Source organism: Thermobia domestica, chromosome 6 (assembly GCF_964235325.1).
Source record: "Thermobia domestica chromosome 6, izTheDome1.hap1.1, whole genome shotgun sequence".
Classification (NCBI taxonomy): Eukaryota; Metazoa; Arthropoda; class Insecta; order Zygentoma; family Lepismatidae; genus Thermobia; species Thermobia domestica.
Window position 1 is genome coordinate 147,611,234 of NC_137459.1, and position 27,455 is coordinate 147,638,688.

Below are 27,455 nucleotides of genomic sequence, written 5' to 3' on the forward strand. Positions count from 1 at the left end.
TTCCTATTATAAGTATTTTAGTCAGTTACGTACCTAAGGAACTAAACATTATTGCGATTTTTTTATATACACTAAACTGAAGTAAAATTAAGTAATTGTAAGGAATAATATAGTGTAATATCCTAAATAGCGGTAACCATTGTTTCAAGTATTCTGCTTATTACTAAGTAATGTTAATGGAGATGGATTCAGAACAGGATTTACAACACATACCTACTAGCTTGTGCAGGAATAAAACTATAAATAGCAATAGAGGAAATGTACGCAAATTGTTCTGGCGAAATGCACCATTGACAGAAAAAAACGTCATTGGATCAGTTCACACACTTCAAAACTTCATAATTGTACTGAATATTATAGCATACCATCGAAGGTTCGGAAATTTTCTGGATAGTATGTATTACTACGGAGGCATATCCTTTCTTTGTAATACATAATTGCACTATATTTAGGTAGATTGTGGGTTGGTGAGACTAAACTATTAATCCTCCAAGCTAAAAGGGTATAAATACTGTTCACACTTGCACTCACTCTCAATAAAACAAAGAAAATTTCGTGTACCTTAAGGTAGCAGGTATTATTGCTACTTAACTGTGTATTTTTGAAGTTCTGCAGAAGGTATGTAAATGGCGCTTACAGGGATGGTTTTAATACGTAAAATTCAACTTGATAGTTTGTATTGCTGAAGTTCCGAAGTTGCTGATATGCGTTACTGTTTGCGTGGTTGATGATATAAAAAAATATTTTTTTTGAAGAGTCCTATGCGGGTTAAGAGCCAGAAGTAATTTTGAGAGAATTGTAGCTAAAGCGGAAAATAAAACCGTTGTTAGTTTTTAAACATGGAAGTGAACTATTTGTAATTTATAACATTAAAACAAACATTTTCCACAAAGTGCTACTATGGAGGAATGTATATTCAACATTGTATCAGATTATTATAATAATTAACCCATAGATACATATTATTTACGTCGAGTTTTTTCAAAATCACACAAGAATTCACTGAAAAGACTTCCAAAATTAAAAAAAAAAAAGAAAAGAAAAGAACTATAATATAATTGTTAAAACGTGTCATTATCTGCTAAATTTGTTGACTGGATGTTTCTGGTATAACATTTTGTACAATAAAAGGTGAACTCCATATTGCAAACCAACCTTTTCTGTTGCGAATTGGTCGAAGGCGTTTCTGGTCGTTGAGGAAAATCACTTATATTCCGGTAGTAAAGCTTATGTTTGATTTGTAACAATCCTTATAAAACATGACTCACTCTGAGATTTTCTTTTTCATTGCGTACTTTTCCTTCGTATGTGATTTTAGATAGTTTATCTGTGGACATGTTTCTTTATGTCCTGTTCTGAATCCTTGGAAAAATGAAAAATATTTTCTAGTAATATGTTAGTAATTATCATATTGATGTGTGTTTCAGTGAGAAAAGTAAAATATTTAAAAGAAGTGGATCTAAATGAACTTTCATTCAGCTTCTAAATTTAAAAGTAATAGGAAGGGGGTAATGTAAGCAATACTAAATACACAAACATAATAATTCCTGTAAGCTGAAACACTGCCTATATATATATATATATATTTAAAATATATAACGAATTACTAGTAGAAAATAGTGAAAACCTATTACATATCACTATTAAAAATAAAATAGTGATGTGTTACAATGTGTTCACTATATTCTGGTAAGTAATTCTTTCTTCATGTCCGCCGATTCTTTTGTTCAATATATATACACACATTTTTAAAATTATATTTCTTCATCACTACCATATTTAGAACTAACTGTCTTTGCGTATGTATTTTTAACCAATTACCCGTTACACAAACAGACGTACTCAGTTTGTTTATTCGAGCTCCGTGGTGGTTAAATGGTTAGTATTCTTGTATTTCGTGCGAGAGACCTGAGTTTGACCCCTGTGGTAGTACATGTTTTCGGACCTCACGTCCAGCTGTTGGTTCAGGTCTCATACAACCTCTGTGTTGTAAAGGGATGTCAACCAAGCAAGCAGTGTCGCGGTTGGTATCAGTTGAGAGATTCTATGTGAGTCGCAGGCTACATTCGTTTTGAAAAGGTAATAGTTATTATCCATCTGAGGTTATGGCATAAATTGCTCTGGTGATGGTGGCGGTTTGTATTGTGTGGTAATGGTGAATTTTTCTTGCTAGCAATGGTTGTGGAGGCACGAGGTTTCATTTTCTGCTACGGGTGGTGAAGGTTCGTCAATAATTGAAGTCACATTCAGTTTTTCTATAGCATTAAGATTCATCTTTCTCACTTATCTGGAAAAGAGAAATGAAACACCTGACAGTACGTATACGAAGTGCTTCAGGATTGTAAAATAGTCCAAGAAACTCGATATTTAACACATTCGCTCCAATTGCCTGTGAAAGAGAATTGATTTTACCTATTATGTACCGCTAGATATGTTTGAGAGACAAACCCAAATCCAAGTGCAAGTTACGTCATGTATTCTGTTCATAAAAACACTTGTAATCAAGGTTCCTTTTATTATTATTATTTCCATGTACATTGTGCATGAATTTAACAAGTTTAGGAACATATAAATAAGATTTATTATCATCATTGTCATGTGTATATACTATAGAGAATAACTAGTCATTATTATGCGACTTCGTTGAAATAACAAGTTCAGTTGTGTTGTATGGAATAGCAACAGAAACAGTATAGGCAACTAATACTATAAACTTTATTCATGTGAGCCATAAATCCAAGTTTGATGTGCAGTTCAACATTGATGGAGATTATATATGACTCGTATAAATAATTGAAGTTTTTGTAGGAGTAAATATAGCTGTGAGAATAACTAAACCATTTTAACGAGTTCGTTTGAGGAAATGTTTTGTGTTGAGTTGATATTATTCAATTCATTTCATTTTACTTTTGAGTAAATCCATATTAAATCAGTTAGTGTTGGTTGCTGACAAAATTCGTTAATTTCTAATTTTTGTACACAAAGTTGTACTTTATTTAAAGAGTTGAAAGCAAGCAACCATTTTGCTGCTTTATGTCTTTTTTTTTGAGCAACCATTTTGTGTAGGCCAGTAAACCTATTTTGCACTTTGCAAAGATTAGCGGTGAACGCTGTAACTCCGTTATTTTTGAAGTTATTTCAAAGGAAAACCATTTGGAAGAAAATTAAATGCACATTTTATATCCAATGTACATTTAAGTCCCAGTAAAGTTTTATAACAATAAAACAACATGCACAGTTGAACTGAACTATGTGTTTTAATACCTAACACACGTAGTTGTAGAGTGAACCACCAGTTTAGTTGTACTTTATTTAGTATTAAACCGAACTTCGCCACATAGCAAATAACTGGAACTCAAAAACAGGACAAGTCTCACTGATCAAATTTTAACCACTTATTACTATAGGAATAATGATTGTTTTGTGAAAATTTGTTGTTTTTTTTCTTTTTTTTCTATTTTTAAAGGTTATCACGAAGCCCATTTTCAGAAACAAAATTAACGGTGCATCTTGTTTTCTAAGTTTTTAATTTCAAACATGATAATTTGGATTTTTCAAACTGATCATTCTTCATTTTTTTTTTAATGGTATTTGTAGTGTACTAGGCTTAAATAAGCACACACAATGGCCGCTCGAAAAACAACTGATCAGCTAAAGAGAAATGAATGAATGCTTTTCAGCTCTCTAAATATAGTACAGTTTTTGTACAAAATTTTAAAAATAATAAATTTTGTCAGCAACCTTTTAATCTGAAATTGAGTTATTTCAAATTAATTAACTCTTTTATTTTGTCCAATATGTAAGCAAAATTAATTTATAGTGTGGAGGCAATATTTGGTTACTGTGACCAACTATCTTGTTTCATGCTATTCGTACTAATTTTCTTAGCTTTTTCTTTTTCTTTTTTATTTGTAATGTCTGGTGTATATATGGTAATCGCACTATTATTAGCATAGCGACAAAAGACCGAATGTTATACATCAATAAATTGTCTGTTTGTAGGTGCATGCTCTATATATCTTACAAAGCGTATAGTCTTATTTCAGCATGTAACCATTGTGTAGATTGTTCTTAGGACGTTTTCTCCCAGTGGTTACATCCATTATATATACATGTTTATATCTAATATAGTGCATTATATGATGGAGTGATTTTGTTTATGTTGTGCTATTTGCTACAAACCGAGTTACTACATTGTTATTTGTATATAATACTTTCACCACAATTTATACTTAGATTGTTGTGGAGTGTTGTAAGGGAAAGAAAAAAGTAGATTTTGTTACATTACTAGTACAAAACCTGTACATAGCACAAAAAAGTACAACTGTAATGATTCTTAAAGCAGAACTAAGATTATTTGAAAACCGTATTGAAATACGTATCACTGTGAGCACTGTGTAATGCATGTGCCTGTGAGAGGACATCTAGATTTTTCAAGCATATCTGAAAAATAAAGATCATTGTTACAATTTTGGCTTGCAGGTGGTCTGAAATATCAAGCAAAAGTCTTCTCTAAGTGTTGCATTCTCTTCTAACAACAGTACAAATAACTTGAAACGGTACCTTAAAGGAGACATTGATCACGTTTTCGTAGTACTCTTCATCAAACATATCTACATCTTTTTCCTTCTGCTGCTACTACTTCTACATTATTATTATTATTATTATTATTATTATTATTATTATTTATTATTATTATTTATTATTATTATTGAGAAAGTACACAACACTTTGAGTACGGTAACAAAAAGTTCGAATTAGAGCTTTCTCATGCCAGGGTGTGGAAGCGTTGCTACCTTCAGTGTGGCAGACCAATCTTCGGTGCTAGTATATGTGTTTCGTATCGTACGTACAACTGTAGCTATAGAGTCTCCGTCACGAACATATAAAGCGTGATGGAAAGTAACCATCAGGGTCTATTTTTGTAGAAAATGAAAGTGAGGTACCATCTTGTAGATTTTTATGGACAGAGTCGAAGTGTGTTTTGCTTTGGGGGGGAAAAAATCTCCATGCACGTGAAAATGAAAGTAAAAAAAAAAAAAAAAAAAAAAATGCGAGATCCCAGCAAAAATTGATTAGGGCCGCACGTTCAATGCTAGGAAAGATCAGTCCAAAATTGTAGCATACCCGCCGCCACATCATTGTTAAACGAACAGCGAATACTTTCTGTTCACGCTTTAGTCAATGTTCAGTGAACTTTCATCTTGCTCAAACGGGCTAAAACTTCATTTGTATTTCGTTATGATTTAAATTCGTCAATCATGTTGAGTGATTTCAGTGATATGGACAGCTCTGAGATAAGTAGAGTTCAGAGTAGTGCTTAGAGGAGAGAAGAACCCGGCAACTTTTCTGAGGCTATGAAGAAATTGTGCACAAACTCTCAGGAAATCGAGAAGGAGCGCAACGCTTCAGGTGTTATTAAGGCCTCAGGTCTGACAAACAACAACACATATTTTTTTTTTATTATTTCAGTGAGTTGGGGACTACAATTCACAGAACAAATATTTGAATGGACTCGTCAGCATTTTTCCTGCTGCTCGACTGTGTAATTGAAACTCCGAATGCAAGGCAAGATTTCGCTGTTCTTGTAGTTTTCAACTTCGAGCTCGTGTACATGACTCCCACAGGATATAGTTGTCTTTTACACAGAACATTCTTGTCTACACGGAATCACCAATCACCGTGTTCAAACAATAAAGAAATGTTTGGTTGAGTTTGATGATTCTGAATCTGACCGACGAGTTAAACACTGTTGAGTCTGATGAATTTAAAACAAAAGTAATGAGTTTCATAAAATTTCGGAATGGAAAAAAATCTCATTACTCCTTGAAAGATATGTTCAAAATATTTTCATGTGAAGAATTTAATGTAGCCATGTTTTTATCAAATGTAAAACAATTCTATGAAGGATAACCAAGTAGGATATGATGCACTACATTTCCTGAAATCTTTGATTAATTTCATTCTCGCTTTTAGTTTTCCTCTGAAACATGACACGTGTAGGGTATATGACACTTTCAAAGCTGAAACAGCGTCAACTGAAACGAAGATTGCTAAATGTGATGAAACTAAGCAATCACTAATTAAAGAACACTGAAGAAGATAGAGAATAAAAGGAGATACTACATTTAGTGGAAAATACTTTTATTCCCAGGAAGAAAAAAGTATCGAAAAAAATGCGGAAATAGAAGGTGTTGCTATGGATTATCAAAAGTATCTACCAACTCTAATTATAACAGCGCCTGATATTTTATTGTCGACGCCAGCTCAACTTGACATTGCTTTATGTTCCTGTTTTTTTCGGACTCAACTTTGGTATTTTATACATAAGACGAGAAGGGGTGGGGTGAATTAGAGTTGTGTCCCTGCCAGCAGTTAAGCTATATGAGACGTAGACTTACAGCTTAGCGCGGGATCAGAACCACATGAGTTGTATGTAGCTCGTAAGTGCGCTGACGATGTCTGTTCATTGTTGGGTTTTTTAATGTATTGGATTCCATGTGCTGACAAAATAAGAATTACATAGTAATTCCTTTTCAACATTATATGTTGCGCGAATGAACCGATTTGATAAGTGTTTTCTTCTATTTGGAGTGCGACGAGAGCATGAGCTCTGATAACTTAAAATTTTACACGGAATTGACCAAAGACTTCGAGGTTTGTCTACAAAAATAATCGAATATGCCTTTACCTTTCAGATTAATGAGATCTGGATGAAGTAGGATTTCAAATCTGGACAGAATTCCTGTTACAGTTATACATTCCGAATTGTTCGATATCTGCTAGACCTAGTAGAATGTTGGAAATTGAAAAAAATAGTAATAATGATTAACGTTTGTTCTACAAAAGTCTATTTTGGAAATCACCTGAAATCCATTGTGGTTCCCTCACAAGTACACAAACGAAGAGAAGGGTAAGGATTCCACCTTACTGGAGGAGTTTTGTGAGGGATAATTGCCTAAGCTGCAAAATTGAAAGATTTATTTCACGTCTTTCAGTTCTTGATGCTCAGTCCTAGCAATCATTTTTTGGTGACAACGCTGGGAGAAACGATGATTATGAAATTATTTAAGAACCTACCCATTAGTGAAGGTAGTTTAAAAAATAAAAAAAAAAGCCTTCAGTTGTCACGAATTCCATAATTAAAACTTCCTTACGATATAATGAACATCAGAGGTATACCATATTACACGACTTGAATCTTGGAATTACGCAAAATTAGGAAAAAGTGATCCTGATCGTTTTTTGCGTCTCCTTTATATAGAAATATTTTTAACTAATACACAATAACACAGTGAGCAAGGCTATGTGATATGTAAAAAACACTATCACGTAACAGTTTCAACACAATAACTGTCTCTTCATCAGACTTCCACTCCCTTCTGGCTGCTTGGGAGTTGGTCATCACTTATACACTCTCCGGAGATCAACTTTTAATTAGGCTCCGCCCCTTCATTAAAAAGTAACACTTGTATGGCTTTCACTTTCACTTCTTAGCTGCACACGTGTCCAATTAAAAGTTTACTTTTTTTCGCTGGATACATTTTGTCCTCTAATTATCCTTGTTTTTCCTTATTATTTTTTCTTTCTTCTTCCTTTTCATTTCTTCTTCTTTAAGTAGAATCTTTTCCCACTCTTTATTTATCGAGAATCCTGCATTCCAATTCATCACCTTGCCTCCTGCCTTCATAGGTTCCCTATCTTCCTTCCATTTTCTCACCAAAGTTCTGTTCTCTACTTCCATGACCTGCTCCTTCCCATCCTATCCTGTGGTTTGTCTCTTTCTGATGCTTGTATGTCGCATTGTTGTCCCTTTTCAATCTTACATCATCCTGGTGCTGTTTAATCCTTTCTTGCATTTTCTTTTTGTTTCTCCTATGTAAATTTTGTTACACTCCGCGCATCCTATTCTATATATTACTCCCCTTTGATCTTTGTCCGCTGTTGCTTTTCTTTTGGGTATCCTGACTAGTTCAATTATTCTGCTTCCTCCTTTCCTGTACGTCCTAATTCCTGCTTCCTAAGCATTCTCTTTATCTTCTCTGTTTATTTGCCTAAGCTTTCTATTCCAAACCGTATTTGTTCTTGTCTTCTTCCTCTTTCTTTCTCTCTTGCCATTTTTCTTGTGACCCTATCCTCTTCGTTGTATCCATTTTCCCTTAGTTGTGTCCAGAACTTCTTTAAATGTTTTCCTCTGTTCTTCATTTGTGTTTAGGTCTCCTATTCTTTCTTCCATGCTTTTGATGAAATTCTTCCTTGTACCCTCATCCACATCACTTTGTGGCAATACACTCCCGCTGCACTCTTTTTGGTACCAGGATGTAATAAACTCTCCTCCTTCTGACTTCTTTATTTTCATATTTAAATAGTTTATCTCCTTGTCTACTTCTATTTCATTTTCTAGTCTAATCCCTTTCTTTTCATCTTCCACGCTCCTTATGAATTTCTCCAGCTGCCTTTTCGTTCCCTTGCGTATTCCTAAACAGTCGTCCACATAGCGGCAAAAAAGAAACAGTCTTTCTTCTCCTCTTTCTATCGTCTCCTTCTCCCATCGATTCATTATTATATCTGATAGTACTGGACTCAAACAAGGTCCTTCCTATATTAAGTCCTTCCTTCATTTTAACAATCCTGTCTCTGATTATACAGTATCCATTCTCCCACAATACCTCTAATCCTTTTCTTACCTTCGTACTGTTCCAGTTTTCTATTCTCTTTTCACCCATTTTCTCTTCTATTATTCTCAGTATTTCTTCTCTCTTAAGGCTCGGGAACATACTCAACATCCAGACTAAATAGCACTGTGCTCTCATTTCTTCTTCCTAATTTATCTATCATCCTCTTAACCTCTTGCATATTCCTTACTCTCCTAATTTCTTGCCTTCTCTCACTGCGTCGGCTATCCTCTTAAGCTTTTTCTCCAACAGTTCTAACATATTATTCCTGCAGTTAAGCACCGGCCTCAGTTTCATTACTTCTTTGTGGATTTTGTGGGGGGCGCGGTGGCTCAGTGGTAGAGCGTTCACCTCTGGTGCTTGGGGTCCCGGGTTCGATCCCAGCCCCCGCCAAGTGAACTTTGTGGTGGACAAACACCGTGCTCGTGGGTTTTCTCGGGGTTCTCCCGTTTCCTCCCACTTTCTTCATTCCACCATTTCACTCATCTCTCATAATCACCGTCTCCTTTAGCCTAACCGGCATAACCGTGGGACGTAAAACTCAAAGATTTCATTTCATTTTTCTTTGTGGATTTTTGGAAATCCTTTCATCCTAGGTAACTTTCCTTCTTCTCTCATTAACCTCTTGAACCCCTTCATTTTGCAGTCCTCTATAATATTTTTCTTTATCTCTTCTTCTTGTCCTTTTTCCGGCACATCTTCATATGTCTCGTCTTTCAGATCTCCAAGTTGTTCTTCATACCATACTTTATCCATCACAACTATAACTCCCCCTTTGTCTGCCTGTTCCATTACTATGTCTTTTCTCGTTCTTATCCTTTTAATTTCCATTTTCTCTTTGTCAGTCAGATTGCCTCTTTGCCTTCTTGATTTGTTATTTACTATATTTACTAGTTTCCTCCGAATTCTGTTCTTATCTTCATCTTTTATTTCCTGAAGTGCTTCCTCTATTCCATAAACCGCTTCTTTCTTATCTACCTCCTCTTTTGCTACTCTGAATTTATATCCTAGACTTAAAAACTAGTCTGATGGAGAAGGAGGGGGGAGGAACTAGGAGAGTTCTATCTGAGAAGGAGTGGAAGTCTGTTGAAGACACAGTTATTGTGTTGAAACTTACGTGATAGTGTTTTTTACATATTATCACATAGCCTTGCTCAGTGTGTTATTGTGTATTAGTACAAAATGGAAACAAGACCTGATAGAATAGTCATTTTTAACTAGTGTGAATAGGCACACGACAGCAATAAAACAAGCCTTAATAGCTAATTAGAGCAATAGTTGATTAAGATAGAATTTTCCTTTGTATGGCTCTTGGTTTAGCCTTCATCCAAGTTGCATTGGTCGTTCACGTACATACTTTTGTTTCTTCTCCTTAATAGATAACTAAATTATTATATACATGCAGCAATGTTCTTTCACAACGAGGAGATAATACATGAGAGAACTTAACAGGTCAGATAATGCTCAAAAAAATGTTTTCAAACTAGTTAGAAGTATAATGAATTCTGTTAGGCGGACTTCATAATTAGTTTTTTCTTTCACGCCAGAACACAACAGAGGAATAATAGTATTGATTCCGAAATAAAAATTCTGGATCCAGTTTAATAATTGCTGTTCGTTAGAAGCTCAAATTTAGAAGAAACATACGCTGTAAAATGAACACCTATTAGTTTGTGATCTGACTTATTAATCTTCCAAATTAAACTGCAGTTTTATATATATTTAGAAAGAGAAAAGAAAGTTAAATTAAATTACTGTGTTCTCTCTAACACATGAGGTGTTCAAAATTAGAACAATGCACTAAGCCAAGTAAAACATTATATAGAATTCAACGTTCGAAAATAGGATATGAATAGCTGTTGTTACTTTTTTGAACAGCATCTCATGAGAGTATTCGCTTTTATTTTTATTTACAGCTGCCTTTTGATTCATTGCCACCTCCTCCCAGGTACTATGATGGGCCACCATTACCACCAGAGTATCCTCCTCCTCGATCTAGTCGGTCAGATAAACGATCTGTAAGTACACAATATTTCATTATTAGTTATATTTTTTTCGATAATGATAATCAGCAGGTATAAATAAATTCAGAACTGCATGAATCCTAACGCAAGTAGCTATCTATTTGTAAGTGATGATAATGGAAAAAATGTTCAATTCTTAAATTCAGTTTTTTCTGTTATATACCAACAATGGTTGAAACGTATTTTCGATAATATATTGAATGGATCTCCTTTTAACATACTCCTAAATAAATAAATAAATAAATGTGTTTGCAGCCCCCAAAACACTAATAGAAAGTATATGAATATTAGTCCAGAAATGCGCAGTTAGGAACCTAAACATCAGTTCTGTTAAACTGTGGAGCAGGGGAATTTGTATTTGAACTTGCATTCGAGGACAAATTTGAGTAAGTGGCTGTTGCAGGGTAAATGTTATATATATATAATTACATTCAAATGTTAATAAAGCATTAAATCTTTCAGCCTTAGAAAATGGTTTTCAAATGATTCAAAGGAATCAGATGCTGAAAATACAGTGTACGCACATCAGATCATCTGTTAATTACACAATTATTGATATGGTTTAAAAAAAAAAAAAAACGAGTAGCCAGCTCTATCAGGGTGTCTATCGGTCATGAAAGTCAAGAAATTTAACTTTTGGGTCATGATTTTTCTTATCTGTACAAATATAAGTACAGACTGGAAAATTTTGTTCCATAAAACGTCAAAATTCACTACCAAAAATGTCTATGGCTGGCTTCAGATGCTACCAAATCGCAAGCAAAGCACGCTTTTATCGCATGAGTGGAGATTTGGCCTGATTCGCTCTTCAGTGTGTTACTAAATTTTATGGTTTGGGAAAGAAAAGGTCACGAAATTTCATTTTGGAATTTTAGTAGACACCCTGTCTATGTCAGAAATGGGTTTCAACGCAGGCATGCAATAATGTTTGTGTGGGGTGGGCGGGTGGATAATTTGATAGCTATTTAATTACTTCTGATACAGCAGAAATACTTGCGTGAAGATTGATTATGTAATTATAAGTCCCTGTGATTATGATTTAATCCCCAAAATGAAGGAACTACTTTATGACATTCGCTTCGGAACTATTTCCGACATTCTGCATACAATAGACCACTCCGTGAGAACCATCAAAAGAACAGGTACTGCTGTACGAATACTAGGACTTTCACGTCACTGGCAATGAGTTTGTTAAAAACACTAGCTACTTCATTGAAGGACTAGAAGTTTCACGTAAGTGTGTCTTTTGTAAATAGTTGCCAGTACTAAATTTCCAACTTACGTAAGTAACTTAGAATAAGAGGGGCAGACGGATTACTGTATTAACACCTCTAACACAGTCAATTAATGAACTGCGCAAGGTGCTTATGTTAGAGTGGGATGCTGTACCACAGAAGCTGCTTGAAGGTCTGATTCATAGTATGGGTGCACGCCGTGTGGCCTGCATAGATGTTCGCGGTAACCAGATCCCGTATTGAACATTTGTGAGAACAAAAGCCCGGATTTGGGACAGCCAACAGATGGTACCTACATAAGTATATTTAGTCAGTTCTTCAGTGTTCATATGTCACTGCAGGCATCTGTTTTGTCCACAGGTACCTGTTCCATGCTTCTGAGCGAGTAGAAACATTTTTGTACAATTTGTTCATCATTATCACTTTTTTCTCACATTCCCGTAAGTTTAGGACATGAGTGTATGTATATACGGTGTTCCTCTCGCTATTGATCCTATTATTTTCTAGCCTAATTCATAAATATTTGAAATAGGAGGCACGATGGCTCAGGAGTTTACTCCTGGCGCGAGGAATCTTTTGATTCGATTTCAGGTCAAGTGAGCTTTTGGTAAATAACATCACATCCATGAGTTTTCTTCGGGTTCTCCAGTTTACTCTCACATTCTCATTCCACCAATTATTTATTTTCATTAATCATTTTTTGCTTTAAGCTACAGGGCACAACGTGCGACGTAAATTGAAAGATTTCATTTATTTACTTATTGAGTTAAAATATCTATATATAGACCTACCTTTTTTTATGAGTTGTGTGTTAATACTGGCTTGCAAACACGTTTGGACGCCAAGACTTTGCATGTTAGCAAAGGTATTCGTCAGTTGTATAGCAGTCAAAAGTATATAATTTTGTGCCAATATCTGCTTCCAATGAAACTATATTCTTGGCTTGTTTCGAAGCATCCTATACCTTTCAACATGCCACAGAGGAAGAAACTTGCTGGTGTCAGATCCGTCAGACTGACTTTGACCTCATGTACCTTACGCAATCTCACGTTCTGTAAACCCTCGCTGATGGTATAGTGGCTAGCACATTTCTCTTTGGTGCACGTGGTCCCTGCTTCGATTCCCGGTGGAAGAGCACAAAAATTTAATCCACAGTCATTCCCTTTCATTAATCATCTGTCTTCTTTAGCCTAAAGAGCACGTTAAACTAAAACCGTGGAACATTAAATTTTTTAAAAAAATCCTTTTTTTTCTTTCTTCACGTTATGTAAGGCTGTACCATTTGTGCCTGGAAAGACAGACAACAAAAAACTATTCAATGACAACTGGAGGTTGATAGCTAGTGGGACACACTGTATATGCATCCTTTTTCCATAACTTTTTCTGAATGGTGTTGCGATCACTAATTCTAATTCTGATAATGTTAACTGTGAAATATTACGCGATTCATAATTAAAAATCACTTTTGTTTTGTTGTATTTATACACAGCAGCAAAGATCTTGAACATTGTGTATGTTCCAACTGATTTCTGGGGCAGAGGACGTTAATGTTTTTCAAATAACTATACCAAATTCCGTGCCTGTACGTTCATTCCTTCAAAACAAACATGCAATAATAGTGTAAAACATTTTAACTTCCATCAGGAGTCGAATTTCGCGAAACTCCGTCTTTGTTATAGTTTCGAGTTAACGGAGAACATTTGCGTACAATTATACGAAGAGAAGAGTTTCCAGGCTCTACGGTTTGAAGAACTAGTTAAGGATGAAAGAACCTGTTACCCCTCTTCCGTTTAAATTCAAAATCAGATTTCGCAAACCCTGCCATATTCACAGTGAAGAATTCAAGAACAACATTTGTACAAAATTTCAAGTTAAAAGATTCGGTGATTTGTGAAACCTAATTAGTGCATACCATTCTTTCCTTCATCGAGGTTATAAAAGACGTGGTTCAATAGTTTATCGTGGGATTCAAGTCTCATAATAAGCCCTCACCAAGAATAGAATCCCGATTTCCAGACCTGAAGGTACGTGCACTAACCATATAGCCACGAGAGAACTCTTCAAAATATTCCTATTCATTCTCCTAATGTAGCTTCTATTGTAAAATACCAAGGGCCTCCCATACGTCCTCAATGGAATTGAGATCCAGTGACTGCGCTGTCCACTCGGAATACGTGATGTCTCCATGCTACGGGTATTTTTTTACAAATTGTACCCTATGCGGATGTTAATTATTACCTATAAAACGAAATTTACGACCGTGTGCACCACGGAACAGTCAGACATACGTTCCAGTAGATTTCAGCTTTTTTCCATCCGTTGTTGGAACACTCAAAGTCGTGTACACTCGTAACATGATGCTTGTTCGTACTGTGACTAAGACCTTCATATCTTTCCCTTTCAACGGCGTTTTAGTGGTGGTGGTGTTCCTGGTGGCTTTCAACAAAAAGACTATGAGAATGACACTCCTAACTCATTCACAACTCCTTACTGAAGAGTACATTGCTCCACTGTTCTGGAGTTTATTCACTATGAGTTATACCGCTGTAGGCGTGCCTGGTGTTACTGTTGTGAGAGTTAAATGTACATGTTGGGTCGGCATAGTTTTAACGTGGTCGTAGGTCCTACAGGCAGCCGCAAGATCTCGAGCAAGTGTACCTACCTGCTCGTTGGCTTCATCGGGCAATTAAAACCAGATAACTCACTCGGTGTTTTTGCATGTTGGCGACCTCCACCATACTGCCTTTTAGTGTATTCACTAGCCAGAAAACTATTCCACAGTCACATCACAACACTGTAAGGAAGATTTTTTTGTCCCTAACCATATTATGTTGGCTTTGCCCCATTTCTAATCTACCAATGATCCGACCGCGCATTACATAATTAATATGTGTTCTCAGGCCATCTTGTGTTCTTAGGACATGTTCATTGTGACCGATATGCGCTGCACACTCCGAAAACCATAACTTTGAGGTTACGTGTTTTTCCCGATATAGACGTTCTTCATATTATTGCAGTCATAGAAGACGTGTGTGTCGCCGAATGGGCTGGTACCTACATCATTTCACAGGATCAACATGATATAAGGGTTACTTTTCTAAATTAATATTCCCTTAAGTTTTGGGCATATATACATCAGGATTTTTGGTTGACAAAATAAGAGTGTAATTTATTTGCACAAATTCGGATAATTCTATTTCAATGAGCTGAGGGATTTGCGGAGAATTTTACTATTATTACGTGTTTCTTTGAACAGCGTTAAAGAATACGAATACCTCATTCAAAATTATCAGACGCAATGTATATATGTATGTATTAATTACCTTCACTTATTACATTTTATTTCAACTTAGCCGTGTTCACTCAATCTGAAACTTTCTTTTCTTGTTTTCCAGTACGATCGATCAGTGGATGAGTTCCTACGAAGAACAAGTGAAAGGAGAGACCGAGACCGAGATCGCCGTTATAGAGATAGACGCTAGAGGTCAGGGACTTAATACAAAAGTAGGCTTATAGATTTCGTGAAGATATATTGTCTTGTACATTATTTAGTGAGTTGAACGATGTTTCATTTACAAACTATGAATCACGATAGAGAAATTTAAAAAAAAGTTTTTGTGATTACATATATTTTGTTATTTTTAAAATGACTTTGTAATGCAATAGTACGTGTAGAAATGACCTACTGATTGATATCTTAAAAGACTATGAGAGCTTAGAGAGAATCATAAGACGAATAGTAACAAATTGTGTGGACAAAGTAGAGGAGAATGTCACACACGAACTCCAAAGTAAACAGGCTTCGAGGAGTGAATTGTTTCCATTTCTGCTATCTAGCTAGTGACGTACTTCACTGACGTTTGTTTGTGTGTATGTTGAGTGTGTATGTATTCATCCAGTGATGATTGAAAGTTAAAATGCTTTTTTCCTCTATAAAATGTGTTTTAGGTTTCTTGTTTGTACAATACTAAAATAATTACATTTTTTGTAAGAAGTTAAATTAATTTTAGTTTTACCACATCATATGAAAATTAATATACTGAAAATACGTTTGTTTGAATAGCATGCCTGAATGGCCTCGAAATCGAAGTAAAATATACTAAATTTTCGTCTTCAGTTCTGCATACATCTTTAATAGTGTGAGTTAGTGTAGATTGACAAGACAGAGACAATTTCAATAACATGGAAATTATCAGTTTTTTTTTTTTCTTTTTTAAGTAAGTACAAACTTGCTTGTACAATATGCACAGCATGTCTGTATTGCATTCTTCCTTCACAACGTAATTCAGAAATATAAAATTCCATTATGAAAATCACGACATACACACCATATAAGTTCTTTCGTCAATAACTTCGGAATGAGTTGCTTTATTTTTATGCTAAAGTTCTTGTTTGACTAAGGTACAATATTATTCTTTGTACAGTACTGAACATTGTTTTTCCAGTTGGTCAGTTCAATCGTAAGTAATTGGCAAAAGAAGTAAGACGTGTATACAGAGTCTACTAGGGTCTATACCTTTTTTGCTAGGGTCTATACAGAGTTCATAAAAAAAAATTTAAAAAAATGCCTACCAGCACTTTTATTTCGAAGATTATCTGATAGAATTTACTCATACGTTAATATTGATCCTGTGCATACATATTTCACAAGAAATACTAATTTGTCTTCTAATTTTTCATGGTATCAATTTATTAAGTCAAGTTCGTGTTTTTTTAAATTATGTATTTATTAGAAACTTCACTGATTTTCTTCTCGTTTGATCGTTTTTATTATACTAGAATTTGTGATGCGCGTAATGGCGTCCTATAAGTCATATGATGTGTGTATTTAAACCAGTATCAGTATTTAGCTTCTGGTACTAAAGTAGCTTACATTGTCTTACCTTCATTTTATTATTTCGATTTCCAGAACTGTTTTTCTTTTCTTCTTTCTTTGTTATGTAAACAAAGAAAAGAAAGACGGAATACTGAAACAAGATTTCCGTTGTGAAATATGTTGTAGAAGATTAGTAATAGGCATGTCTAACAGAAATCAAAATCTTAGTTACTTAGAGTTGTGTGTGTGTGTGTATAAGTGTGTATGTATGTGCATGTGTTGTGGTTGTGTACGCGAAGGGATTTTACGGAACTAGTGAGTGGTGAGAAATTATTCGCTTTTACACATTGTTTAACAAGAGAGAGAGATTGAAAATATGAGCTAAATGTTTTATCAGTTTTTTTTTTCTAAGAAAAAAATTATATATTTCATGGCTACAAGTACGGTTTGTAAATTTTCCCGTAAACAAGGTATTTGGAAAAATACTGTGTAAGTGTAATTAATTAATTATAATTCTATGATACATTAAAAACATTCAAGCCATAAGTTCATTTACTTAATTGTTTGACCTATATGTATCTAAAATTGTGCTTTAGTTTGTTTTTGAACTGAAGAAACAGAATATGTTAAGATGTGTGTAAATATTGACAACTGAAAATGAACAAATGTTCTCATTAGAAGGGTAAGATTATTGTGATACTTGTTTGTTTGTACCGAAAGATTAATCGTAAGTTATTCTTGAAAAACTAAAAACAATGAAACATTCCTTATCTATTTTTTTTTTTTTTTTTTTTTTTTCGTTTAACTGATCTTTCCTATGTGTGCAAATCTTCAATTTCGCTAGTTTCATATTGTGTTAGGAGAGCTTCTCGACGTAAATTAATGTTACCTTACCTTAATGATTAAGAGTAGTTTATAAATAATCTGTTTGAATCCTCGGTCGTATCAGCAATCCAACCTCAGAAAAGTAGTTGAAACCATTTGAATGGTTTGAATATCTTTAACGTGGTTATTCAATCTTGTAATTGTGCGTATACCGTATGTTGTCATCCGTGAAGAAGGATTATTTTTTTTAACCAGTTAGATATATCACAATTGCTAATCATAGTTGTATTTCATAATAGTATTTCCTTAACGCTAGACTCATCCATTACCAGCTGTTCGTCACTGGTTGAACAACACTGAGCAGTAGATAGGACGCTACAGTTCACTGGAATAATCTTCACTTTGACTAATATATATATCCTATGAACATCCTTTTGGGATACGTGAAACAGTGTACGATGTGGTCATCGTCTCAAGCTTATGCGAGAGACCTGCGATGCTACCTTGTATCCCATAATTCGCCACAACTTGTAAAGGAGGCATGCTTTTAACTTTAATGCATAACACTTAATAGTTCTGTTCTAAGGAATGGAATGGCAATTTTGTAATGTGCGAACATATTTGTAATGGTTACAGTTACTGAGAGAATGGATTGCTTGCATACCTTTTATTTTTATGATTATTACTTTTTATTCTTTGGTCGCAAGAAATTGAATAAATGAACTATTACAATGATTAAGGTAGCGAGACTTTTTATTCTTTGGTCGCAAGAAATCTGAATAAATGAACTATTACAATGATTAAGGTAGTGAGAAACAAGGTCTGTTTACTGTAATTGCTAAGTAATAGTGAAGAAATTGAGGATAATAGTTGTGAAGGGAATGTACAAAAATACTTTGTAGATTTTTGCTGTTAAATACTATTATAAACAATATTATTTTGCAAGACAGGAAGTTGATTACAAACTGTACTTGTCTCTAGATTGTGTTAAATTTTCAGACAGGTTGACATACCGATCTTTAGAAACTTCTTTGAGCTGTGACAAATATATACGATGTTTGTAATTGTGCCTACTAATCTTGAGATCAACTATGTGAAGAATGAGGTGTTTTTAATAGTTCATGGTTTGCATACCAGAAAAACTGTCAAATTGGCATATTGAATGTTTGGAAATCAGTTGCATAGTGAGGATGTGAAAGCTGTAGAAATATTAATGCAGTATCACATTATATCATAAGTACGATTAAAAATTTAATTTTTGTGATATATATATCTTGTTGTTTAATATGAATAAACGTCAGTTATTTCTTTTTCAAAATAAGTTTTTTTGAACGTTTTGTAAGTCGATTTAAACTAAATTTCCATTTTGTGAATAGTCACTAATGACACCATAGTTGTTCTTTTGGAAGGTACCTCCAGGAAAACTAAGTACAATGTTTTGAACGTGTGCTTGTATGTTGTTTATATGCACAAAGTGAAATAAAATGACTGGAAATGGCAATGAATGTTTTGCTAATAAAGTTATTTCTGTTAATAAACCCACTTTGGGTTTTAATTTTCAATAATGCCAGTTTACTGTTTCTGGCGAAATCTTGTTCTAGCAATAGTTCAATTGTAAGAACAATACGGTTCATAGAAGTAGTCTGACTTCGAAACTCTCGTAGGTTTGTGAAGCTGAAACACAGAATTACTGATAGTATAAGGAAATGAAACTTTCATAAATACTTACGAAAATCGTTTGAAGCAGGATTGTTGAAATTCTCATATAATTGCTGTTCAGCTCCAACCTTACGTAAGTACAAACCAAACGACTTGGATAATTATAAACCTTTCACTTTTTTTTATGTGTCATATTGAATCTTATCAAGCGAAACACTCGCAGAATTGAAAAATGAATAGAAATTTAAAAAGACAAAGTAGAAATCAGCAAAGTAAAATTGCTGGACAGGGCAAACTTCGAATGAATTGCAGAGCTATTAGGTATTGCCGTGAATAAAAATATTGTAGGAGAAATGGTAAGAAGTTGGAAGTGAAATAAATAAATGGATAATAATAAGGATACAGCTAGAATCAAGAAATATTATCCTGGTATAAGAATACATGCATACTCCTAGTTCCAAAGATTGAAAGGGGCTGCGGTGGCTCAGTGGTAGAGCGCTCACCTCTGGTGCTTGGGGTCCCGGGTTCGATCCCAGCCCCCGCCAAGTGAACTTTGTGGCGGACAAACACCGTGTGTGTGGGTTTTTTCGTGGTTCTTCCGTTTCCCCCCATACTCTTCATTTCACCATTTCATTTATTATTCATTATCACCGTCTCCTTTAGCCTAACCGTCATAACTGTGGGACGTAAAACTCAAAGATTTCATTTTCGTTTTTTCCAAAGATTGAAAGACGGATGAATATTAGAGGCCTGCACGGGCTTAAATTGTAAGACCCGAGAAAAAGTAAACCCGAACAGAGTCAGATGATACGTAAATATGAGCCCGAAAAATTAATTAAAATTATTTTCCAATACAACACTTATAAATTTAACAAAAGCATTTCCGTTGAATGTCAAATGTGCACTTGTGTACTTAACTAGCAGTTCTAGTAATTTTGAATATTACCCTTCGAAAAAAAATATTACCGCTTCTGTTGCTGCTTGTACTATGAATGAAATAAATATTAACAAAATATGTACTAATACATTTTTAAAAGAGTACTGACTGATAGCTTAGTGTCTCATGTTACTGTCGAGAACTGAGGCTGGTTCTTCTTTGTTAAATCAACAACCCAGCTGCACTAAAATTCCTTTCACTGCTTCCACTTGAAGCTGGTATACACAAAAATTGCCTGGCAAGTCGCGATAAATACGGTAGTTACCGTTCGCGATTATTCCACCATTCTAATGTCTAAGTTATCCATAACTTTAAATACTTTTCAACATTATTGCCCTTGTTTTCACTTAGTATCAATTTTTTCACCTTCGATACACGTGAAATGCAATATTTTTCATCTTCTGGCCCTTGAGAGTGAGAACTGTCAGAAGAACTATTTCGCTCAGAATGTTCTATATATGAAGATTTTGGCTCTTCGCTCTTTAGATTCCCAAAGAACACAAGTCGAGTCCCTAGTTAATGTCTCTAACAGCAAATTCACTTTATTGGAAAAAATAGTACCGAAGGACGTAATGCATGTATGGGTATGCTTGCGTTGTGCTTTAACTTGAAAAATAAAGAGGTGCGCTGAGGTGTTGGATAAGTTTGGCGATAGCGTGGCGCGTGTCCACCTGCACCTGACAAGCAAAGGTTTAGTGACTTATGCAGTCCTTCATATCATAAGACGTTAAAAGATACTCATATTAGTATTCTCGAAGGAAACTATAATTTCAATGACTAAAAATAGATCGCGATCACGATATTCACGACCTATACAATAATTAAAAACATAGTAATCAGAAGTGTGAGGCCTGAGCTTGAGAAGTTCTGTTGATTTATGGCCAGAGCCCGTGCAGGTCTCTCATGAATATACGAACAAATGAAAGAGAGATTAACTACAGCACCCGATAAGGACAAATCTTGGCAGATCGGAATGCAGTCTTTGGCGATTATTAAGAGGAAAATATCGTTGGAAATTTCGAATTAGGGAACGCAAAATGAATAAAGTTATGGAATTACATAGAAGCCAGAATATTTTGTGTGTCATTTTCAGCAGCCTAAGATGCTCTATTTGGAATAATCCAGGAGACAGTAATATGTATCAAATAGATTACGTCTTAGTTCGAACCAAGAAAAAGGTAAGCAAGAGCTATCCAAGGTGGACGTTGACTCGGATTATAGCGTAATGCCAATGAGAGGCCAGTTTCGTTTGACGAAAATATTGAGGGTTCAAAGATTTTACAGAACGTGGTATATTGAGGAGAGGAAATAAATGAATTCTTTGAATTTCAAGGAGATAGTGAAGACATGAAAAAAAGATTTTAAAAAAAGCATTGAATCAAAATGGGAAAGAATGAAAAATGTGTCATTATAGCAGCAGATGAGTGTATATTAAGAAGAAATGATGAGGTAGAACACAAGAAATTCAGAAACTTGTGTGTTTAATATCGAGTTCGAACGGCAAGTAGTGGAATGAGAGAAGATGAAACAAAGCACACTATTGTTAAATTTCCGAACAATGCTATGCATAAGTAAGGGAAATCTTATAGAACGTCTGTGCCTGTTTGTCTGTCAAAAGTATCATAGCAAAAACAGTAAGAGAGACCAAAAAGCATTTTTTAAATCAATTTAGCGTCCCAAGAAAGGTTTCATCTCATTCATTAACACACACACTATTCAAGCCATTTCCGGTTTCAATGCAGATCGCCATCTTGGAATCATACTAAAAACACGTATTTCTCTACTAAAACTGAAAATTGCAGAAACTTACTACTTCTTGCGGTTTTAGTATTGATCTCCACAGAGGAAAAACGGTAAGTAACAGCGAAAAGTGCTTTCCTGAAATCTATTCAGCGTCCGAACAGTTTCGTCTGCCCCGTTAACCCTCTAATCAAACCGGAAGTGGTAGGGATTAACCAGTTCCGATTCCAGCGTTGATCTCCATAGAGCAAACACGGTACGAGGAAACAAGAAGTTGTCTTTTGTAATCGATTCAACATCTAGAATAGGATTCCTTTTTACCGTTTAACACACTATTCAAACTGAAAGTGTAAGATTGAGATTTCCGGTTTCAACGCTGATTAACATAGAACAAAACCAGTAACTATACCAGCGACTGTTTTTATAACTCGGCATCTCAAGGAAGCAATTTTCACCCTAGTCTCTCTTCTAAAACCGAAAGTGGCAGAATTTTACGATTACTACCAGCTTTGCTATAGATTTCCATAGAGCAAAAACTGTGTGAGAGACAGAATAGTTTTCTGCAATCGATTAAGCATCCGAAGAATGTTTCATCTCCGATCTCATTCCTTTAGTGCAACCGAAAGTTGTGGGAATTTACTCCATTTCCGTGTTGAACAAAAACGGCCAGAGAGCAAGAAATGTATGTAGGCGATAAAATGGGAAGTCAGAGAATTCTGGTGAGAGAGAGGCAATTTCAATACTAGTAATGAGATGAAAATTCTAAGCATGAACATTTAGAATGAAAATTCTAAGGTTATTTCGGATGATGTTGAGTGCTTGTTTTTTAATTGCAAACTTACGCCAGTATTTTCACACTAATTATGCGTAATAAACGTATACTGTATAGTTGTGTATATTATCTTCCGCTTTCGGTTATACAATGGAATATCGTAGTAGAGAATTATCTACAAAATGCAGTTAACGGTCAGGTAGAGAAAGATTGGTATGTGAGTGATGGCAAGCAGAATTAACGGCTAACTCTGTTTGAGATGGGGAGAAAAAAAGCTGTTGTAAACGATAATTACCCGATATGAAGAATATTCTCTCCCGTTAAATTTACTTTAATACATTCAGCTAAATTGTTGTTCTCTTCAACAAACTACTTTTGTTTCTCATACAAAACTGTGTTGAAAAATTCGAATTTTGCAGGAATTCATAAAAAGATGCTATTTCCGGCAATCGGACAAATACGGAAGTAACCTTTTTTCCCCACTCGTTGTTTTCTTTCCCTCTCACTCGAAAGAGGCGTGTCCTAGGTTAATCTCCCCCTGTTAGGGAAGTTCTCAAGGTTACAGGTACTTTACTTCCAAGATATATAAACTAGGGATGGCCATTTCCGGAAAATTTTCCGTCTTTCCTTTTTAATTTTCCAGTTTCCGGAAGAATTATATTCCGTTTTCCCTGAAAATGTGGTCATTCCGAGTATGTAGGAAGTTCAACCTTTTTAAGAGTTCTGTTATATTTATATACTATGGCGTACTATCGTCTTTGACCGCTTATTTAGGTTCTATAATAGGCATTTAAGCCGGGATTTTTTTATTATTATTATTCAAGTCAAGGATGGACCAAAGAATACCGCAGATACGTTTTGGAACCAGATGGTCAACTTTGCGGCGCCAAGTGGGGCGAAGGGGCGTGACTTTTTTTCTTAAGGCAAATTTCAAAACTTTTTTACGCTTTTAGTTTCCAAGATATCAGATTGAAGCTTTGCATAAGGATTGTGTGTACCTTTGGGTATTTATCATTTTTTTAGATCCCTACGTGAAACCAAGGCCGGGTCCGAAAAGCACAAGTGTTACGAAGGGGTGATTTTTTCAGAAAAATTTCGTTTTTTCCCATTTTTCCGGTTAAGGTTTATGATACGGACACGTGGTACCGTTGGTCAGTATACTCTATCGTGATTTAAAAAAAAAAAAAAAAAAAAAAAAAAAAAAAAAAAAAAAAAAAACGGTATGAACCATGATCCTACGATAAATAGTAAGGAAGCAGTAGCTGTTTGAGTGAAAGCCTAGAAACCTCAGAAAGTGGAAATCCTTAAAGGGTTAAACTTCTTGCAATCTGACGCCTTTGTTACATTTCTATCTAATAATACATTGTTAAGAGCTCTTCTTTGTTCTACCAGTCTCTCAAGCATTCCATGTATGCTGTTCCACCGAGTTTTAACTTGCTATATAAGGGAATGTACTGCCAATCCTAATAACCTTCAGTGTTTTTCCAGTTCTGACGTTGCCAACGTACTATGTTTAAAGTGGGAAACAATCCGACTAGAAACACACAACATTTTCTCGATTTTTTCTATTACAAGACCCTTATTTATAGAGTTGTAGAGTCTGAACAAAACAACATATGCTTGCATACGGAAGTTCTCGTACCGCACTTGTGATATTACTAGCATTATCAAAGGGGGAACAAACTGTCAAAGACTTGGGTGTAATATACGATAACAAACTATCGTTTAAGCATCATATAAATCAAATTGTAAATCACGCAGAAATCTTGGATTCATTAAAGTCGAATGCTTGACTGAAATTATATTTTTCATTTGTTAGATCAAAATTAGAATATGCGTCTATTATATGGAACCCCCACACGAAGAAAGACTCTATTAGAATAGAAAGAGTTCAAAATAAATTTCTGCGGTTTCTGGTGTACAAGAAAACAGGCATCTTCCCCAGATATGAAAATAATACTTTTCTTAATGAAAATTTTAACACAATATGTACCAATCACAGAAGAGTGTTAAATGACATGATATTCTTGTACAAAGTATTAAATAATAAATTAAATAGTAAGGATTTGGTCTTTGTCTTTCATCTCAGGGTACCCAATGGAAACATACGTGTGGGCAATGGGAATATCTTTTATTGTAAGAAATCTCGAACAAATGTAACAAAACAGTCACCAACGTGGAGGATGGGTGCAGTGTACAACAAACTGAGTAAATGTAAAAAAGTTTTGGATATACACGGTATGAGTCAGAATAGATTTCGCAAACATATTACAGCTGTTCTATGTAACTCTGATATGAACACACTAATTGGGTAGAATTACCTGTTGTGTTCTTAAATAAATAAAATAGACAATTGCATGTATTTTATCTGAAATGTTCCACTACTCTGCAACATGTGCTAAGTGCTGAGTTAGGTTTACCCTTGTGTGTCTCACTTCTATTTCAATTATTTGAAGGACTGAACTTATTAAACTTAGATGGAAGCATATAGTGGGCTGTGATTGTAATATAACTTTCCGTAGCATGCAAAGTCCAGCTATCTGTTGTCAAAGCAATCGATTCCACAGACACACTGCTGCTTGTAGACGATCCAAGAAAGCTTGAACAAGACCATTCAATACCTCAAATTTACACGTTCAAAGGAGTATTGTTCGAGACACTTGAACAAGAGTTTCGAACGGACTTGAAACAACTTTTACACCATCACAGAGGTATTGAATCTGTTTTATATTCTTGTTAATAGATGGCAGTCCAAAATAAGAGACTTTAGCTTTGAAAAAAATGAAAGCGATTTAGTTCAGACCTGCGCATGAATAGCTATAATATTAAGATATTTTTCGTAACTTTCTGCAGGCATTTGTAATTTAATAGATTATATTAAATAATTTAGAAAACAGGTCAATTGATTTTGCAGCAATCCCATCGAATTTTCACTAAGTAGTTTGTCCCTTTTAATGCGAGTTAGGTTAGGTGACGTTAAAAAAGTAAAGTGCTGCTTAGATATAAAATCGTTCCCTATACTAAGCTTTTTAAAAAAAATCTGATTCTTCAAATGGTGTGCTGATGACAGAACCACACTCAAAAAGAAAAAAAAATTGAACTGTTTCCTAAAATTGTGTGTATCACGAGACAATGACTGCCTTTCGATGTTATTTATGCTTTGGCATCGAAGACTGTTTAAAGAAAGGGCTGAAATCACAGAAAACCAAACGAAACAATGATAACATTTTTCAGCTACAGGACTTACCGCCCATATCTGCATCATACTTTCTTCACAAATCTATCCGTTTTGGTACTGGTTAAGAATAACCCGTAAAATGAATAGTAATTTTACTGTTAAAATGTGTAAGTGTGTATGAAGGAGAATTATTTGAGATACCGTAATAATTCCCACTGTCGAAACATGCCTACATAATGTAAGAAACCAGTATTTTATGTTTAGAAGTTTAATGTTACCAGTATCAAATGATTACAAGAGCTATAGTTCAGTTCAAATGAGAGAATACGATATCAAGGGTTTGTTGCACTATTCTAATTTATACATGTTTCTTATTCTTGTATTATAACCTCCGTCAATGATGCGCCTGCTCCGTACGGACTACTCTCTCGTGGACCCCCTTCAATGCTCCTGCCCCGACACTGTTAAATAGCATTTCGATTTTATTTATTTATTATTATTATTGCACAGCCTTGTATGTAACATATGTTAGGATGCACATTTGTACCTTACGGGAAAGCACTAGTAAAATTAATCTGCACGCGTGAAAGCAACCTCTACCTTAAGAAATAATTTCTCAAATACTACGTGTGGATTTCGTGATAAAATAATTAGAATACAATAGGATAGCATGTATCATTTCCAGGATACTTCAGTTTGCGAGCATATTATCAATCTGTACGCAATTATTTGATATTATCAGAGATTAATAACAACACAAAACGTCTTATTAAATCAAGAAAAGTCAGTCATATATTTTTTATTTAATGGACTCTTCTTTCTTAATCTACACCCGGTATTCTTGTATATTAAATTCTCAAATTAATACTTATACTTCTCATTGCCTCAAAATTAAACAAAGGTTATGGGAATATATGCATTATAACTACATAAATCGTGAATATTATCAACAAAAAATACTAACAATATCTTCCGGCGTAAATATTAGCTTTGTTTATTATTATACACACTTGGAATATCAGATAATTATGGAAAAGAGTAACGAAAAGATATTTATTCAACTGCAGCTCTGGCTCATGACGCCATCATACTTGTCTTTTATTATTCTGCACTCAAACTCGAACGCTGATTGGCTATTGAATGCTCTTGAATTGGTTTGTTTACAACAGGACCGAAACGAAATTTCTTGAACGAAACTATTGAATTCAAGAGAAAAATGACGTCAATGCTGACGTCTTTTTCATCAAATAGTCTTGAATGGTCTTGAACAAGAGTCTTTTCCAAGCTTTCTTGGATCGTCCACAAGTAGTATTAGAAAACGGCCTCAATACGGCAAGTCACAGTTTGCCTGGATGGTGACTGGTAACTTGGTTCTATTTTATTCATAAATTCAAGAAACCGAACTGCTTCAACGAAAGGCAAAGGAAGAAGATCCTTTGGTACCGTGTCACTTATTTTACTATGAAGCACCTCTGCTCTTACGGAAGAACAAGGTTTAGAGTCTCTGAGTTAAGACAGAATTCTTTTCTGGTTCTTACGTACTACTATGTTCCCTTCTTTGTAAAACATTTTTCCTGGGATCTTTGTGTTACTT

The 27,455-nt window shown here is 34.8% G+C and overlaps 1 protein-coding gene across 5 annotated transcripts in view; it reads left to right on the top strand.

Moving 5' to 3' along the window:
- The window catches only part of LOC145688253 (uncharacterized), a 140,690-nt gene extending 121,614 nt beyond the window's left edge, over window positions 1–19,076 (top strand). For all 5 annotated transcript variants that reach the window (XM_081762208.1, XM_081762212.1, XM_081762213.1 and 2 more), the window contains 2 exons: window positions 10,592–10,693; window positions 15,330–19,076. In XM_081762208.1, the coding sequence (XP_081618334.1) occupies window positions 10,592–10,693; window positions 15,330–15,416 (189 nt within the window). In that variant the 3' untranslated portion in view covers window positions 15,417–19,076. The remainder of the gene's footprint in view (window positions 1–10,591; window positions 10,694–15,329) is intronic.
- Window positions 19,077–27,455: the final 8,379 nt, after the last annotated feature.